The 19686-nt window shown below is 37.0% G+C and overlaps 1 protein-coding gene across 9 annotated transcripts in view; it reads right to left on the minus strand.

The window, feature by feature from the left end:
* Taf1b (TATA-box binding protein associated factor, RNA polymerase I subunit B) overlaps positions 1–19686 on the minus strand; it is a 69743-nt gene that overhangs the window by 11299 nt on the left and 38758 nt on the right. For 8 of the 9 annotated variants that reach the window (XR_007104671.1, XM_047522716.1, XM_047522714.1 and 5 more), the window contains 4 exons: positions 10315–10462; positions 4740–4917; positions 4067–4113; positions 2454–2544 (listed from right to left, as the gene is read on the minus strand). Coding sequence is in view for 8 of the 9 variants with exons in the window: in XM_047522716.1 (XP_047378672.1) it covers positions 2454–2544; positions 4067–4113; positions 4740–4917; positions 10315–10462 (464 nt within the window). In the remaining variant the exon portion in view is untranslated. The remainder of the gene's footprint in view (positions 1–2453; positions 2545–4066; positions 4114–4739; positions 4918–10314; positions 10463–19686) is intronic. The other variant, XM_047522717.1, reaches the window with a different exon arrangement.

The raw sequence follows: 19686 nt of genomic DNA on the forward strand, positions 1-19686 counted from the left end.
TAGTTATTACATTCTCCATGAAGTAGCAAAATGTCTATAAGTCTTAGTCATACGCTGACTACAACATTGCAACAGGAACAGGGCCGAGCTGAGGTGTGAGGAAATCTCACGGTGCCACCAAGACAGCGGGCAGCACAGCCTTGGAGCACCTGGCTCTCAGGATCAGTAGGACTAACCCCAACACAGAAGGAAGGCACGCTCCAAGATGATCCCTTGCTCTTACTGCTATTCTGGTAACTGAGACTCACAGACTAAACAGTCACTCTTTTTCTAAAAAGGAGGAAGAAGGACCCTGCCTCCTGGAAATTCTGGCTGTCAGGACACATTCATCTCTACCTCTGCTCCTCTGCCATCTGCATCAAGCCTGTCTAGAGGGAGCCTGTTACTCTTTTCCACTTTTGGCAAGGACCTTCTTCTCTGAAGTGCTTTAGCCACCTCTGGGAGTCTATTTCTCTACTGAAAAACTCTCTGAAATTTGGAGAAAAAGTAAAATAGTTTTACTTTTGTAACTTGAAAATTGGTTCTTAAACAGAGCACACTGTAGTGTGAATCCATATTTTACTGATTTTTTCCAGTACACAATTATATATTTGCATTTTACTTTACACACAGAATCATAGCCAAGGAGATTAATGACACTTAAAAATTTTAATCATGAACTATTTTTGTCATTTTTCTCATAACTGAGTATTGTCACTCTTCTTCACCTCACATAGTGAACAACAAATTTGTTTAGATAATAACATTAAAGTATCTTTTCTCTTTTTCTCAGGATGATCAAAATTTAAAAAAATTAAGTAACATGCTGAAGATAATACTAAGGATAACTTCATCTTTCAATTATGGCCTCTGCATGAAAATCTGTAGAAAATTTTTACTTAACTTTCAAATCTTCCTACAACCTTTCTGTTCAGAGAACTACCATCTTTGAAATAATCTGAGTGAATACTGAGCAAGTCAAAAACTGAGTCAAAAAAATGCCCTTTCCATAACCACTAATTTTAATGAGTCTCCTAAACATGTCCTATATCAGTTTTCTTGATTATAAGATGTGGAAATATTTTTAATATAATACAACATTCAATTACATCAGTTTCCCATCAATCAAAGACATGTGATGAGGATTACACTGGTCACGCCCACGGGACGAGTGAGGGGGAGGCTCCTCTACTAATGACCGTCGCTGCCCTGTTTTACTTGCCAGACTTAGTTTATTTCCAGCTTAAAGCGGGTCAACCTGAGGTTGGCTTTTTAATTCTTTTAATATTTGGTTCTGCTTTAACCAAACCCAGCTTCTCATTTGTAACCTGTTCTGTATATTTTCTACATGGCTGCATTTTTAGGAATTTGATCAAGAACATCAAGATTCTTGTGTACAATATTGTTTGCCTCTCATGGGGACTCTCACATTCAGCCAGTCTCCAAAGACCAGTGGTCTTCTGAAGCATACCTGCTATGAAAGTACTGAAGAATCCTATTTTACTGATAAGGAAACTAAAGCTGAGTAAACTAGGATTTCTTTCAACTAATTTGAGGAACTTAAATTTTTCTCAAAGGACATAAAATTACTTGATAGAATTAGTACTACTATAAATTTACATGAACAACAGAGATGTTGACATTTTCTTCAACATCTCATAAAGACTCAAAGGTCTAAGAATTAAATGAAATCATGTGAGAGATAAATTACAGTGTTTAGAATTTCAGTGCACTGAGGCTAGATGAAATCACAATAGTCTATAATGCAGTCACACTCAAACCCAGCACCATCTATCCCTAAAGGGATGCTCTTTCCTTTCTACCACAATGAACCTGCCTCTGAATGATAGATCAAAGGGAAGTCGAACAGTCAGGCTGTCTGAATTAAATATACTTGCTGTCTGCTTCCCTTTGTTTTGATTTTCACTGAGATCATTATTTGGGGGAAACATTCCAAGTACATATATCACAGGATTCCATTTCATTTGTAATCTTTAAAATAGTATTGGGAGGCAGAGATGAGAAATGACCAATTTTGATAAAGGGGAAGAGGAAGGAGTATTAGAAATACAAGCAAGACTCATACAAACTGTAGAAAGTAAAATACTAAGGACAATGTGGTACGCTGTGGATATCAATGAAAAACTGGTGAAATTAAAAAAAGGGGGACGGGGTTGGTTTATGGGTAATAGTAATGTAAAAATTGAAAAAATTATGGGATGGGGACATAGTTCAGTGGTATGGCATAAGCAGCAGCCCAAGGCCCTTGATTTGATTCCTGGGACGGCCAAAAAAAAAAAAAAAAAAAAGAGAGAAAGAGAAAAAAATGTTTTAATTGAAATGTATAGAGCTATAGTGATATTTCTAGAAAAAAAAAGTCGCAATACTGAAAAGTATAGAAATTTCAGCTTTCAAATATAAAGTAACCAACACAGAAATAAAGTAGGTGAATCTAAAGTGAGAAGAGAACATACTTTGCCCTTGTTTCCTCCCATTTTTGTTTTTTCTCATCAACGGTTTTCTTCATAACTTGATACCACTTTCTAAAATCAAACCATGGTTTATCTAAAAGAAATGAAATCCATGATTACTAGTAAAATAAATCACATAATAATAAAGTACATTGTTCACTTGGATTGTCATTCATTGATGTAACTAAACATTCACATAATAGCTCTTGGAAAAAATGGATGGAGTCACTGTCCCCATAGTCCTATGTGACTTTTCTGAGCAGTCTGTCACTCCCCCTTTAAGTTCCTATCTGTACTGTGGCTGGATTACACTATAACAGTTTTAAGTGTCTGTTTCTCCTACTGTTACATTTTATGTGTCACTATACAATCAGGTATCCTTCTCCCTCAATTCCAATAGCCAGCACACACAGCCTGACACTACTCCAACACATCAGGCAAACACATGAATTGGAAAAGCAAATGATGACGACTGTGTGCAAAGTGCTACAACAGCTGCACACACTTATAGTTTCATCAGCAACTATTTCTGTTCTTCCTAATCCTAATTCAGAGGTACTAGGGAGAAGAAAGAAAATGGACAGCACTGGACAACTGGTGTGTGTTCAAAATGCAGCAACACTAAGCACAACAGCATTAAGCACAGTCAAGGACAAAGGGAGATTATTTTCCACTATTCCCTAATAAAGACCGTGTCTTCAATGTCTAATTAAAAATCTTTTCGACCTAAAACAATATGGCTTTGTAGGTATACAGCCAGCGAGGAAAGCAAACTACCCACAGAACTGTAAGCATAGAGGACAACTGTAATAATTAATACAACTCAAGGTTCTTTGACCTTCAGTAAATCACAATTTTTCTTTCTTTTGTGGTGCTGGGGATTGAACCCAGGGCCTTGCGCTTGCTAGGCAAGCACTCTGCCAACTGAGCTATATCCCCAGTCCAGATCACAATTTTTCTGACCCACAATTTCCTCCTCAATGAGGGAAGGAAGGGGATGGAGGGCAGCAGAGGGAACAGAGACATGGGAACAACAATCCCTGCCCTGCTGATAGTACTGATTCTGAGGCCTCTAAGGGGGACAGGTCTGAGGGCTTTCTTTACCTCACATTACACAGTATGTGGATCACCTTTAGCACTACAAAGGACATTAAAAGACATCTAGTTCCATCTTTCAATTTACACAGATGCCAGCATGTGCCATGTACAGAAAGAAGTGTTTTATTTTGCACATATTCTGGAAAGAATATACACTGAGCATTACCACTGACGGGTAAGAAGGAAGAGCACTAAGGCAGAGGGAGCAGCAGGAACAAAGACTGAGGTGTCAGAACAGACAGAATGGTCTGTCACAAAGTTGATGGCAAGTTCATGGTCTCATCTAGCTAAAGAAGGGAAGTTGGAAGTAAAGAGCAGGCTGGTCTTTACACACAGGAGGACGTCACTAGAATTCTTCGTAGCCCGCAGATATAATTAGATAATTATGAAAAAATAATCCTGGTGCATTTGTATACATGTATATGTGCACGTGTATATTATTCAAGTTTCCCTACATTTATTTCAACTTTTAGTCCGTCATTTACAATCACTTTGAATTTGACTGATAAATGAAGTACCTTGTTTGTTCTCTTCATTATGTATTTCAGCAAGATCAGACAAAGACCTGGAGATAACAATAAGTCAATCTACTTAGAAATCACATATTTAAACAGTTAAATTTTGAATTCTTTTTAAAAGACAAGTACAGAACAGTCATTGACACTGATGTCAAATCTTCATGGAGAAGCAATCACTGAAGCAGGGAAGAAGACACTATGAATGCTATTATTCTTTGTGGAAATGTAGGAGGGGTAACACTATAAGATTCCTCTAACTTCTAAAACAATCTTTAAGAGACAGTGCCAGAAGCCTAAAGGTATCTAGACGAGGTGCTGAAATGATTCTTTAGGATTTATGATAATATTTTAAACTCAGAAGTATGGGGTAATGAGAAACACTGCTACCTAAAGAACAGGAATGAAACGTGGTCAAACGACTGACACCAGCTGAGCCAAAGCACTACCTGAGATTCTGTTACTACATGGTACCAGTCAGTGTCTCCATTTTCCTACTGAGGTAACACATGGATTCCCTTACAATGAATAATTAGGTAAAAGCAGTGTTCTCCCTGCCACTTAACAAAAGCTAAGATGAGCACAAGAAAGCACTACTTGCCATATAACCTATGTGCACTTACCATTGTAGGCAAGTGCTTTTACCACTGAGCCATGATCCCAGCCCCACACTTACCATTCTAAATTGTCATCCAATAAAAATAGCAGTTTCAGTACAACTATAATGACAGCTACAGCTTGTATGTCATATTTAACAGTTTTTGCCATTTTAGCGATGGGATCAAATGTCAGGAAATCTGCTTCTCCTATTCCAGTCATTTTTACCACTTGGCAGGTCAAGCCATGCATTTCATCTGTTGAAGAACAAAACAGTAAGATGTGAATTACATTCTTTGGCTAACCAGACCATAGTAACATGTGTACCCATATAAGCAAACATTACTTAAGACATGATACTATGCTAGAACTTGAGAGATGAACATTTCGTGAATAAAACATAACAAAAAATGACCTTTGTATAGAAAATGTGGAATCCTGGCAAGGCCTATCTTTTCCAGTTTTGATTTCCTAAAACATGTACTCTGTGGGACACATTTTGGCCCATACTTATCAGTGTTATTGCACACCCATCTCCTGTCTCTACAGCAGGTGCACTTATGAAACAAACCTAAGACCAAAAGCTTCTCCAGGATGTGGGGTTGGCTGGTGCCATGGTCAGCAGCACCCTGGAGGCCCTGGACCTGTGTTTTAACTAGATGCTCTTCTTTCCCAAAGAAATTATATGCTTACCAAGGCTGAATGTAGAACTCAGAACCAAAAAAATTCAAAGGATCAATATTTAGGTGTCCCAATCACTATCCTTATAATCCTGGATAGAGTCACTTAACCCAGGTTTCTTCATTTGTGTGAAATATGAGAAAAAAACTGAGATTAAATAAAACCATACAAGTGAATATACTTTGAAAACTCTACTAAACAAATTTTCTTGCTCACTAATCTAAGTAATGAAATGTACCACATCCTATTCTAATTAAAGTAGAATAGCCATTGTCAATAAGAGTGTGAGGTACCTGCATGGAATGGACAGCTACCAGGTCCTACTGGTCTCATGCCCTCCATGGAGCACGCAGTACAGCTGTAAGACTGCAGACTACAGAACAGCTCTGCCTGGGCTAGAGTCCCTGATCCATCACTTACTAGCTTTGTGAACCGGGACATGTTACATGACCTTTCTGTGCTCAATTAAAAAAAAAAAATCTGTATAAAGTAGGAATAATTACTTTATCTATTTGATAGTTACTGTGAAAGTTACATGAATTAATATACCAGAAGTTCTTAGGTCAGTGCTATTGTTCTTAAGTCCATCCCTGCTCCTCCCTCTCCACTCTTACTCCTTACACTCTCATAATTGGCCTCCCTCCCTTGGGTCTTACCCAGCTGTGGCCTAATTAACTCATTTCCCTTCTCTCATGAACCCATTAAGACTCCCAGCCCAAACAGATCTCTATTTTTTCACATAAGCCAGTCCTTGTTTGCCTCTCTGCTTTGCACAGGACTTTTCCTGTATACCAAGAAAGTCAATTTCTTTCCCCAGTTCCTCATCTTAAACTCTGCTGGGCTGATTCTTGCTCAGCAACACCACTCACTTCTAAGTGTGTGAGACCAGCAGCCTTCTTCAGTCAGCCCCCACTGAGTGCTAGGGCCCCTCTCAGCATCTCTCCTACTGCATGCAGTTAAGGGCTCACTTCTCTGACTCCCTCTGAAACTTGAGAGTGACTCAGTCTTCTTTAATTTGTGTTCCCAACCTACACAAACTGGTGCTAATTATTGTTTATGGTAAAGAATGGGTCAAATGGAAAACTACTTTCTTCCTTGAATATTTAAGCAAAAATTTTCACTGACTAGGGATGGGGTGTAGCTGGGATAGAGCATGTACAAAACTGTGGGTTCAATACCCAGTACTGAAAAAAAATTTTTTAATTGATTAAAAAGTGCTTTGCTTACATTGAAATAGAATATATGTAACAATGATATTTCAAGATATAGCATGAAAGAATTTCTACATATCTTCTAGATGCTAATAATTTAGCTAAAGTTTTCACTGAGCTTTTACTCATTTTTCAACAAACATTTACTGGGCAACTACTGTGTTCTAGATCCTTGAAACTGAGACCGTCCTTCCCCTCAAGGAGCTCAGGGTTTAGCAATACGTAAAAAATTAGAATATGATTTGGTGAGGACTATGGCAAAGAAGAAATGGTGCTCTGGGCAAGTGCAAATGGTCCAACAAGGCATTAGTGCTGAACGTGAAGAGAGAAGCAAAGCTAGGTCATGAAGGTCTTTGTGCAAGAGAAATTTGCAAATATCATTGTTTAGACAATTTTGACTTAGAGATTCCATCTGAATTTACTCATGGGCTGCATTCAGGTGCAAAAGCATAAGGAGATGTACAATTAAGCTCAATTTAACAAGTATTTACTGAGTGCTTACTATGTATAAGACATTGTGTTACAATAAAAGAAACCAGAAAAATGAGTCCTAGAACGCTTACATTCTGATACATACACTTAAAACATGGAAAATTAATCTCAGAACAAATTCACTAAAATTTTATCTAATATCTATTGTGTGACAGTATAGTCTCTTCTCAGGTAATTTAAAAATCAAAACCACATTAGTAGTGGTGTTATATAAAAAGAATGACATTTCTTGAAAATTTTCCCTTCTTTTAAAATTAATATTTTTGGAACTGTTCTTTTTATGCCAAAAGTACAGAGTAATGAAAAAGCAAATGGAAGAAAGTACCAGAAAGGAAGCAAAGGCAGCACAGCATCCTGAACAGGAGCGAGATGGGGGGAAAAACTCGCCTTAAAATGGGAAGACTGGGTTTTAAGAATCATCTGCCACCAACCAGCTGGGTGTCACTGAATCTCCCTAAACCTCATCTATCAGTGGGAACCCCCATTTGTCTTCCCTTCCCACCATCCTAAAGGACAGCATATACATGGGGCACTTTGGAAACCCCAAAGTTCTCCAGAAATAAAATAACTGATGGCTAAAATGGCAAGACTACCAAGCAAGCTCCTCAGTGCCCACAGCAGGAACCACACTAGAGAGGTGTTTAATCTGGCTCCTCGCTATCAAAGGGGCTTGCTCAGCAAGGGGGGTGGTATGTCTGGATTGCTAAAACCTTCCCGCCCAGCTCCATCGTTGTGTTTAAAGCTACTGGGGAACCTGGCACAGTGGGACACACCTATAATCCCAGGGATTTTGGAGGCTGAGGTGGGAGGATCCAAGTCAAGGCCTTGAACTTATGTGAGACTGTAAGCAACTTAAGTGAGACCCTGACTCAAAGTAAAAAATAAAAAGGGCTGGGGATGTGCTCAGTGGTAAAGCACTCCTGGGTTCAACCACTGGCACCACAATCAATCAATCAATACTAAAACAAATGAAGGACATTTGTTGCCTCAGCATACTTAAGTCACCTCTAGCTTTCTGGGGCCCAGGAGTATGTCTATGTAAAAGTACCAAATTTATAGCTGTCTGGATTTTGATCAATAGCTTCATACAGTCGAATGCACTATTGAGAGAAATATTTGTGAATTCTGAACACATTGCAGAGGTCTTCTTACAATCTTAAATACGGGTGGTTTGCAAACCAATTTCAGACATTTTGAATCTTAATCCTAAAGTTCAAGGATTACCATATCTTGTTTTGTAGATCTATTTAAAACATTGCTAACTGTTTTCCCCTGTTAAGTAATAAAATAATACAGGACAGTTATAGGATATAAAAGTAGAAGGGAAAAAAATAACATGAAGTACAACTTAGAAATATCTCCTTTAACATTTTGGTGTTTTATTTTTAATATTTTAATGAATATTTTCATTTTATGTAGCTTGTGGTCATGTTATTTTGTAATTTGGTTGTTTTTTTTAATAATAACAAACTTTTTTATGCCTTTATAAGCTCTTCATAAACATTATTTTAAAAGCTACATAATGTTCCAATGAATTTATAAATATATCATTTATATAAATATTATCTTTTTTCTTGGATTTTTAAGTTGTTTTTGATTTTTCAGTATTATAAATAAGGAGACTAATAACATTTATATATATATATTTTCCACATATTTCAAATTATTTTTAATGAACAGATTTTAAGAAGTGAAATTTCTCTTCCCTGATTCTTTATAATACTGCCTCCAAAGTCAATTAATGACAATTATGCCTCTCTGCATATTTTAATACATTTAATTTGATTCACTAAATGAGTAAAATTAGGAATAATTAGGTAAGAAATACTTTTATATTCTATAAGAGCATCCAGAAAACACTGCTATTCTCTGCACAATAACATGATACTATTAAACAGACTATCACATTTTGGTAATCCATGTGTCTCTTCCATAACCTATTATTCTCTTTATAAGTTCAAGATTTTAGAATATGTGATGAAATGAACTTTCCATCCTTGTGAGAACCACTGAAGAAGTATATACAAAACAGTGGCAAAGGGTTGGGGATATAACTCAGAGGGTAGAGTGCTTACCTTGCATGCACAAGGCTTTGGGTTCAATCCCCAGCACCACAAACAAACAAACAAACAAACAAAAAACCGTGCCAAAGAGTAATTTGATCTATGTAACACATCAAAACAGAAACAAGATCTTTCAAATTCTGGAGTTCTGATCAAATAGTGACTTCTTAAATCTCATTTAAATTATATTTAAATCATATTTCTAAGCTTTATAAATGATACATTTGGAAAGTTTTTGTTCCTGTTTTAAAAAATAATTTAAATTATAGACATTTATATTTGTTACTGAATATTTCTACTTTTATAGCTAGCTAACGTACATACAATGTTGTATATGCTTTTTTCACATATGCATTTTCCTCCCTCTAAAATGCATTCCAATTGGGCATGTAGCACATGCCTGTATTCCTAGCTATTCAAGAGGCTGAGGTGGGAGGATCACTTGAGCCCACAAATGCAAGACCAGACTGGGCAACAGAGTAATACCCAATCTCAAAACAAAAAAACATTCAATCACATTTTTGATATTGCTTAAACAATGATGTAATCATAGCATGTTTGCATTTTCTCTTAATAAAAGTCCTGAATTTCTCACATTTCTAGTCTAGCAAGAAATTCAGGGCTGGCTTCCATCAGCAGATTCCATCGGGGTTACCTGTGTCTTGGTGTACTGTGAGCAAGGCACAGTGAGGCTCTCTTTATAGGCTGTCAGTGCCTTAGAGAGTTCATTATGATCTAACCAGACTTCCATCTTTGTTTACTTTAGACACTGGAAATAGCAAATGCTATCGAACAACAAAAATGTTACCACAGATAAACTTCTTCAGATTTTTTTAAAGTTAGAATTCATTATGCAATAATAATGCTTCATGCAAATGAAGAAGTACTGCTTTTTAAAAGCAGGTCATTAGTGACACATATTGAAATATTTGCTACTTTGCTTGCGCTCAGCATACTTGCAATAAAAACCCCATGTATGCTCTCAAAGATTAGTCTCTCACACTATGATAGACCTTTGTTTCTGAACAATTGTCCATTTAGCCATTTTAAAGGCTCTGAATAATTTTAAGAAAGGATTTTGTAATGAAGCTTCATGTTACTAGGACCCTTTCAGGTGGCTTTAAAAGTAGTCTGTAACTGGAAAGGACTCGACATTCTGCTTATCACAATCTCAATAGTGAGACTCGCCACAAACACCACACCTTACCAGGGAGATTGACTTCCATTAAGTATTTCATACTCAAGACACTGGGATGAAGGTAGCAGGCTTCAGTTATGTCTGGAAAACGAGGCAGATCTAAAAATGTGGCAACTTCAATCATATTTTTATGGATCTCCTCATAGTCAGGCCAAGACTGAAATAAAAGAAAGGCAGTCAGGATAGCAATTCTTGCAACAAAAATTATTTTTAAAATTTTCTGAATTGAAAGTAATATGTATTCACTGAATAGAATCTGGAATATGGAGAAAAATATGAAAAAGAAAAGCACCTGCAAATCTCTACTATTCTAACAACAATTTTAAACATTAACATACTACATTAAAAAACCACTAAAATTCTATTTGGCTCATAAAACTTGGCCTTACCCACCATGATCTAGTGAAATCACTACCTCTTGCCTCAGAAGGATCTAAAAGAAGGATAAAGTTGAGACTCAACCAGGGTTATGGTGTTGTCATTACTGCTCTAATACTCCCCTCTCATCTCTTCTCCTGCGCCCTCTCATTAATCTTCAAATTCATACTAACAAATGCAGCCCACCATGAAGTAATATTCACAAGTTTTTAAGTGGGAGATGACACCAGGCTTTAAGTCTAGTAGTTGAAATCCACAACTCATAGTAAATTCTCACACATAAAAACTTACAAAATTCAGAAAAATCTAAGTAAATATCAATAAATTAATTCTGTTCAACCCTTGTAGGTTGTCCTTGTTGCTTTCTACATCTTCCCATTTATATTTTTTCAATGTATAAACATTCCTAATATTAATACTACACATACTTTTCCTACTTTATTCATTAATCTGCATAAAAATAACAGGTTTGGAGCCTAGTTTAGGCAAGGTACTGTGCAAGATACTTTGGGATATATAAAGATGAATGAGACAGATCCCTCAAGAAACTTACAATGTAGAAAGGGAGATCAGGTGTGTAAAAACAACTATAGTAAAAAATACAAAGTTATCAAAATATTGTAAGGTCTAAAAAATGTTCATAGGATTTCAGGAACACTAACATTTCTGATATGGTAGGACCCTGTTAAAAGTGGTCCTGCGCTAGACACAGGGGTGCATGCCTGCAGTCCAGCATCTCAGGAGGCTCACAGGAGGAACACAAGTTCAAGGCTGTCTTGGACAACATGGTGAGACCCTGTCTCAAAATACAATAAAAAGGGTTGAGGATGTAGCTCAGTGGTAGAGCACTCCTGGGTCCAATCCTCAGTACCACACACTTACAAAGAAATTGATCCTGAATATAAATACTCTGCAAATCAGTTGGTAGTATCTGCAAGTTGAGCATGTGCACATTCAATGACAAAGCAATTCTACTCTTAGCTATATGAGCCCAAGTGTGTATACAAGTCTATGAAAGAAACATACTAGAAAGTTCATAAAACACTATGTGTAAAAGCCCCAAAAGGAAACTATTCAAACACTCATCAAGGACATGACAGATAATGAATTCTGATAGTCTCACATTAGCAATGAAATGAAATCTCTACATGCAACAATACAAATCTTCAGAGTGCAATGTGCAAAGAAAAAAGTCAAATGCAAAAGAGAATGATCCAATTAAAAAGCAGCTCAGCCTCAAACCTGTGTACTATCAGAAGTCAGGTCAGCCATGGTCCAGGGTGGGGTGGCTATTGAATGGAAGGAGCACTCAGTGGAACTGCTGGCTGCTAACAATGCTCCTGCAGTGAGGGACTGGGTGCATGGCTCTTCAGGCTGTGACACTTGACATGCGGCTGACAGTTATGATACGTACCTATTTCCAGATGTCTACTTTATCTCAATAACCAATAAAAAAGAGGGGATGCAAGAAAGGAAGGACACCACAGGGTAAGTAACTATTTTGTATAAGAGAGTATCTTGAATATCTCCTTTATGGGAAAAATAACCTAACTGGCAAATACAGAGTTGGGAAGATCTTAAGAAGGATATGGTCTACACCCTATGCAAAATCCCTAGGAGGATGTCTGGCCCTTCTTGGAAATCTCTAGTGACAGGAATTCATTACAATCCCCCCAAAAGGCAGTCGTCCTTGTGTGTGTGCAGGACTGAACCCAGCATGGTACACATACATGTTCCATCACTAAGCTATACCTCCATCTTAGTCATCTGTTTTTTAATAGTTCTAATCTTTAAAAAGTTCTTCCTTAGTCCAAGGAAAAGTCTGCTTCCCAATTTGAGCTTATAGTCAGTGAAATCCCAAGTTGTTTTAGAAAATACTGCTGCTAAGTCATGTCTCACCATCTGCTAAATGTGTGAAATGTGTTTGGGAACCAACTGAAGGAATTATCTCTCTATAAAATTTCACTTTATGGGGCGGGGGATCACAAGCACAAGGTCCTGGGTTCAATCCTCAGCACGGCAAAAACAAAAAGCAAACAAACAAACAAAACCCCGCCTTATGTTAAACTCAGCTCATAGGCAAAAATAAGGTACAGGAGATGCTTTATAATGTTACAGGGATATGTTTACAGGAAACAATCATACTGCTATTTTCTTTTAATCTAGAATTTAATTCTGCTTTGCCAGAAGCTACCAATTCTCTATCTTATATTCATTTTTTTAAAAATATATTTTTTAGATGTTGATAGACCTCTTTATTTTATTCATGTATTTGCATGTGGTGCTGAGAATCGAACCCAGGGCCTCACACATGCTAGGCAAGTGCTCCAACACTGAGCCACAACCCCAGTCCTTATATTCTTTTTGATACAACTATTTCAAACCTGGACTCTGAAGTATTGTTTAGAAAAAAGGCATTCTAATTTATGCTGTATTATTAACATGATTAATCTATACCTGAAGAATACAAAGGAAATTTCTGTCAACACAAAGTAGAAAAGTTTGTTTTGATGTTGACATAAATTCTACTTGTACACTAAATCCTATTACTTACATTCTAACCTGTGAATTTAAAAGGGAAAAAAGGAAAACAAATTCATCTTGGAAGGTTTTCCTTTTTTTTTTTTTTTTTTAAACTGGAACTCTACCACTGAGCTACACCTCCAGTCCTTTTAAAATTTTTGAGACAGGGTCTCACTAAGTTGTGGAAGCTGGTCTCAAATTTGTGATCCTCCTGCCTCAGACTCCAGAGTAGCTGGGAAATGTATCACCCAGCTTTCCTTTTTCTTTTGTGGTGCTGGGGGATCGAACCCAGGGCCTTGTGCTTGCAAGGCAAGCACTCTACCAACTGAGATAACTCCCCAGACCCCTTTTTCTTTATAAACTTATTCATTTACACAGAATGTGAAACATCCTTCAAGTTAAGAAAATGTTAACATTCTAATGAAATTTATGACAGCCCTAATCCCTTAAAATAGTGCAAACAGATGAAATTACATATTTCTATTTGCAAATAAAACATGAACATTTACTATTCCTTTAGAAAAAAGGATCAGAAATTATTTAATGGATGATAAATTCATGAAAAGTAAATCATTGATAATCAGCAATCTGATAGGTTAAGATTCAGTACACTGGGCCGGGATTGTGACTCAGTTGCCTAGCATGCATGAGGCCCTGGGTTCGATCCTTAGCATCACATAAAAATAAAGGTATTGTGTACACCTACAACTTATATATACAACTTATATATTTATATAAACACACACACACACACACACATATATATGTATATATAAGATTCAGTATACTTTCAAAACTACCACCCTAAAAGCTGGTGTATTAAACTAGACTTCTGGCAACAAGTAGGTCACCATTCTTTCAAATGTGAGTTGAGGGGAAAATAATTATTAATAACAAATCTACACATTTATCCTAAGATTTAGATTTCCAGATTCTCCTACTCTCAATTCAGTACTACAGACTTCACTTTTCACTTATTTTTAAAAAGATCTAACTTTCCCTTTGTGAATAACTAAAAATATTGTATTAAAGGTAGCTAAAGGGTTTTCAATATCATTCCACTTTATTTTTTAACTAGTCTTCTATCAGTACTATATATTTAAGTTGTGAATATATTTTAGCAACATTTAGGTTGGATTTTAAAAATATTAAAATTTATGAGCATAAAATATTATACTGAAGATAATAAAAATAGCCCACAACTTAGAGAAGATCTCTCTGAGGATCTTGGTGAAGTTCTCTCTCAGCCTTTTGGGGCTCATCTACTAGTAACACTGGGATTTAAATCCAATAGCCTCTTTGACATTGTTTGGATGTCTCTTCCATACATGAAACATACCCCCTGAATTCAGTATTTCACCTTCCATTCCCTCAAATTTTATCCCACCAACGAAGTTCCTCACCCAGGCAAAATCCAAACATTTAGGAACATCTTTGACACACCCCTTCTCTCACACACCACATTCTTTCATTACACAGACTGATTATTCTATCTCAAAGCTTGTTTTGTTTTGTTTTTGTGGCGCTGGGGATTGAACCCAGGGCCTCATGCTGGGCAAATGCTCTGCCACTAGTTACATCCTCAGCCTTTTTCATTTTATCTTGAGACGGGTCTCACTAAGTTGCCCAACACTGGCTTTGAACTTGTGATCCATCTACTTCAGTCTCCCAAATAGCTGGGATTACAGGCACACACCATCACACCCAGAAAACTTGGTCTTTTTTTTTTTTTTTTTTAACTTTTATTTTTTAATATATTTTGTTTTAGTTGTAGGTGGACTCAGTACCTTTATTTTATTTTTATGCAGTGCTAACGGTTGAACCCAGGGTCTCACGCATGCTAGGTAAGCGCTCTACCACTGAGCTACAACCCCAGCCCTTGGTCTTCTTAAAATACATTTTATTATGTATATTTGAAGACTACAACATTATGTTTTAGGATACAGGCAGGCAGTAAAATGATTACTATGGTGTGGCACAGTAACACATCTAATACCTCACATCATTTTTTTTTTAAATGTGTGTGACAAGGGCAACTAAAATCTACTTAGGTAACAAAAATCCCTAATTTAATAGTTTTATTAACTTTGGTCTTCCTGTTGTAATCAGATAAACTTGTTCATTCCACATACCTGTTATTTTATATCCTTTGACCTACATTTCGCCACCCCACCCATAGTAATCACTATTTTATTCTCTATGTCTGTGTATTTAAGCTCTTTTAAAAAATATTCCACACGTAAGTATGGTCATGCAATGCCTTCTTTTTGTGACTGGCTTATTCCACTCAGCAAAACCTCCTGCAGGTTTATTCATGTTGTGGCAAACAGCAAGGTCTCCTTATTAAGTCTGAATGATACGCATATATGGATTTTAATGATATAATATAATGATACTCATATATGGATTTTCTTTATCCATTTGTCTGATGATGTTTCTGGACGTTGGCTGTTGTGAACAATGCTACAGTGAACAGGGGAGTACAGACATCTTCATGAGGTAGTGATTTTATCTCCTTTGGGTACAGACCATGAAGAGGGGCTGCTGAGTCATATGGCAGTTCTACTTTTAATTTCTTTAGGAATTTCCATAGTGTTTTCCCCAATGGTTGAGGCTTGGTCTTAAATGCTACCATTTCTCCCCACTTCCACTACTACTTTAAGCCTCTATCACCTTCTCCCTAACATGTACGACCAGTCTCCTAATGGTTACTACCATATTCACTCTTGCTTCTTTGTGACCAGCAGCCAGAGTGAGATTTTAAATGTAAATCTGGTATGTCATGTCCCATCTAAAATCCCTATAATAGTTTACATTATTCTTAGACCACTCCCATCTGGCTGAATGCTTTTATAAAAGGTGAATTAGGTAGATAGTTTCATCTTCTGCATTTTTACATGAAACATTTTGTGAAAATTTTCTAATTTTATGAGATAATCTGTGAATATATAGTTTTCAATGACAGGAAAATATTCCTCTCTATGAATTCTTCATTATTGGACCTCTATACTAGATGTTATCTGTATCATACTAAGCAGCTATTAAAAAGCATTTTGATAGGTGGTTCTATGACTTGGGAAAATACATATTTTAGATCTAATACTGAGTTCAAATACGGGCAAATTTGTGTATAGTCTTCAAACCTAATTTTGCAAATATGTTTATACACATTAAATAAGACAACCAAAAATACCAAATGTTAATAGCATCCATAAGAAATTCGATTGTGGATGATTTTTTATCTCTTCATGCCTCTCCATTATGTTCCACATTTCTCTTATCATTCTGAACATATTACTTTTTATAATAAGAACAAAAAACATTAGAAACATTACATAGCTGGGGATGTAGCTTGGTGGTAAAGAGCTTGCCTAGCATGTGCAAGGCCCTGACATCAATTCTAGTACCACAAAAACAAAGTATATTACAGTGGTTAAAAAAATTAATCATAGTCTTACCAAATCATCCAGCAATTGCACTTTTAGGTATTTACCCAAAAGAACTGAAAGCACATAACTCGAACAGATACTTGTATACTGATATTTATAGCACTATTGTTCATAATAGCTAAAAAGTGGAAACAAGTTAAATGTTCATGGATGAATGGATAAACAAGATGTGGCAAATCCATACAATAGGATTATTCACTCTTATAAAGGAATGAAATTCGGACAGAACTACAACATGGATATTCCTTAAAGACATTATGCTAAGTAAAATAAAACAGACATGAAAAGAAAAATATTCTATGATTCCACTTATAAGGGCTACCTGGAGTAGTCAAATTCGGACACGGAGAGTAGAATGATATTTACCAGGAGCTGCAGCATCTGAGGAATGGGAAGTCAGTGCTGTGGAATGGGTGTGCAGTTTCCATTGAAGAAGATGAAAACAGCTGGGTGATGGATGGTAGTGATGGCTGCCCAACAGTGTGACACGCTCAATGCCACTGGACTGCACACTCACAAAGGGTTAAAATGTTAAATTCCATGTTATGAGTGTTTTGCATAATAAAAAGTGTAAAAAAAGGAACCTAAGTAACACTTGCCTAAAGGGAAAAAAAACCTCACAACATATTAGAGAGATCATAATTAGAAGTAAATCAAGCCAGGATTACATGCCTGTAATCCCAGTGGCTCAGGAAGCTGGGGCAGGAAGATCCCAAGTTCAAAGCCAGTCTCAATAACTTAGCAAGGCCCTAAACAACTCAGTGAGACCCTGTCTCTAAATAAAATACAAAAAAAGGGCTGGGGATGCGCCTCAGTGGTTTTAGAGCTCCCAGTTCAATCTTCAGTATCCCTCCCCCCCAAAAAAAAAGAAAGAAAAAAAAAGTAAATAAAGCTGAAGATTTAAAAAATTTAACATACATAATATCTACACACATTCAAAATCTATATTACTTGCTCACATCTACCTTTATTTCATATAAAATCTCTTAGCAACAAAAACATTCTTTGGGGGAATGAGAGATGGAATTATTAAACTATTAAGTACATAACACCAAGATATGGGTCTGCCTTTCCCAGAAGACAAAATTTACAGAGCAAAAAGAAAATACAATATCTGTAGAATCTCTTGCCCAGAAATTATGCCTACTATTTAATGATTCTAAATAAGACCAAAAGGGATATGCCTTTTGGTGCCTCAAATAAAGTTAGATATTTATAACTGGACATTGCCACTGCACATTTCTGTCCCAAGGGACGACATCAAAAGCATCAGAATGCTACCTCCTGCCACCAACGGCACATGGCTCACTTACACATATAAGGCCTGGCTATGGAAATCCCCCATGCCACATCTGCACTCAGTATAACTGAGCCAGGCCAGTTTGGGGACCTGCATTGCTAACTCAGCAAAGTATCTGACCTTTGGCACAAGGCCTGGGGCGTAGCTGCTTAGCATGGTTTTAGAGAATAAGAGGACTGTGAAACATTTCTGTCTCTGGCATGTTGTTCTTAGTCCACAGTGGGGAGTCAGTTTCTAATATTGATAAGATTCTAAAACATAGATAACTGTCTCATAAAGATTACAAGATTCTAAAACATGGATCACTATCACATAAGATTATATTCAGTGACTGTTTTAGACTGACTTGTAGAAAATGCATTCATCATTTAGAACACACTTAAGGGAAGGATTTTAGAAGATGCATGGATTTGCAGTGTATTTTCAATAGGTAAGTAGAATCTCTGATGTAGTTGGTACAATAAGAGGCTCACCAGAATCCTATTCAAAACTTAGCATGTTTAGTAAAATACAACAGCATTTTACTTTATATTGACCCTTGGTCCAGTCTACTACTACCTCAAATCTTTCATGAAACAAAGCAGAATAATAAAGGAAAGACAGCTGGACTTGGTGGCGCATGCCTATAATCTCAGTGGCTCGGGAGGCTGAGACAGGAGAATCATGAGTTCAAAGCCAGCCCCAGCAAAAAGTGAGGTGCTAAGCAACTAAATAAAATACAAAAATAGGGCTGGGGATGTGGCTCAGAGGTTGAGTGCCCAAGTTCAAAACCCCTTGCCCCCGCAAAAAAAGCAGAGACAGAGATAATACTGCGCTGTGCAACACAACATCCTCCTCAGAATCATGGGCAAGACACTTATTAAGAACACTTCTTAGGTCCCACAAGACACCAGACTTCCTGAGTCTGTCTATGACCCTGGGTCTAGAAGCTTCAAGTTAAATGAGTTCTTCAGGATATGTTTATGTATACTAAAGCTTGAGAACCTGCTGGGTTAATGAAATTACTGTGAACCCCTAGGGAACAGAATGTGTCAGTTGAAGGAAGCAAAAAGTGTAAGTGAAAATATAGTGGCATCCCATCTTCATTTTTCTTACAGATTAGTAGAAACCCTCAGATGGTTTTACTTTGTGAGCTTGAAAAGAGAAACATACATGCACTGCAGTGATGGTTAAGATGTCAAGAAAGGCCAGGAACAAAAGACAACATCAACTGGTTTCTACTAGTGCTGTCTGGCAGTAGCAATTCTGGAAGGGAGGAGTGGGAACCAGAGGAACTGAGAACACCTGTTATCATTACACTTACCTTAATTTCCCTCGGGTAGATTTTAAACTGTCAGACTATTATTCTAACAAAGATTGCACAAACAATCCCAAGGGCTACCAGTGGCCTACAGAGTGAGACGATGAACAAATCTAGAGTAAAGTTTGAAGACTAAGAGTGTATTAAAACTTGATCCAATAAGACCTTCATTTGGAGGTGCTTAAGATGTGACTGACAGCTCTGGAAGAGTCTTTTTCTTCCCTCAACCAAAAGGGAGCCAGTTTCACAAAGGCTGTAAGACTGCTCCGAGGCAAAGTGAATCATCTTGGCAAAGTGCCACTCAGTGGGCTTGGCTGAGCCAGCACTGCATCTTTTCTTTGTACTCATTCAGAGAGAAGATGAGAATGTTGTTTATCAACATTCGAAATACTGCAGATGTGCTTCAGAATGAATCTTCAGTTTCCTCTTTA

This window comes from Sciurus carolinensis, chromosome 13 (assembly GCF_902686445.1).
Source record: "Sciurus carolinensis chromosome 13, mSciCar1.2, whole genome shotgun sequence".
In the NCBI taxonomy this organism is placed as follows: domain Eukaryota; kingdom Metazoa; phylum Chordata; class Mammalia; order Rodentia; family Sciuridae; genus Sciurus; species Sciurus carolinensis.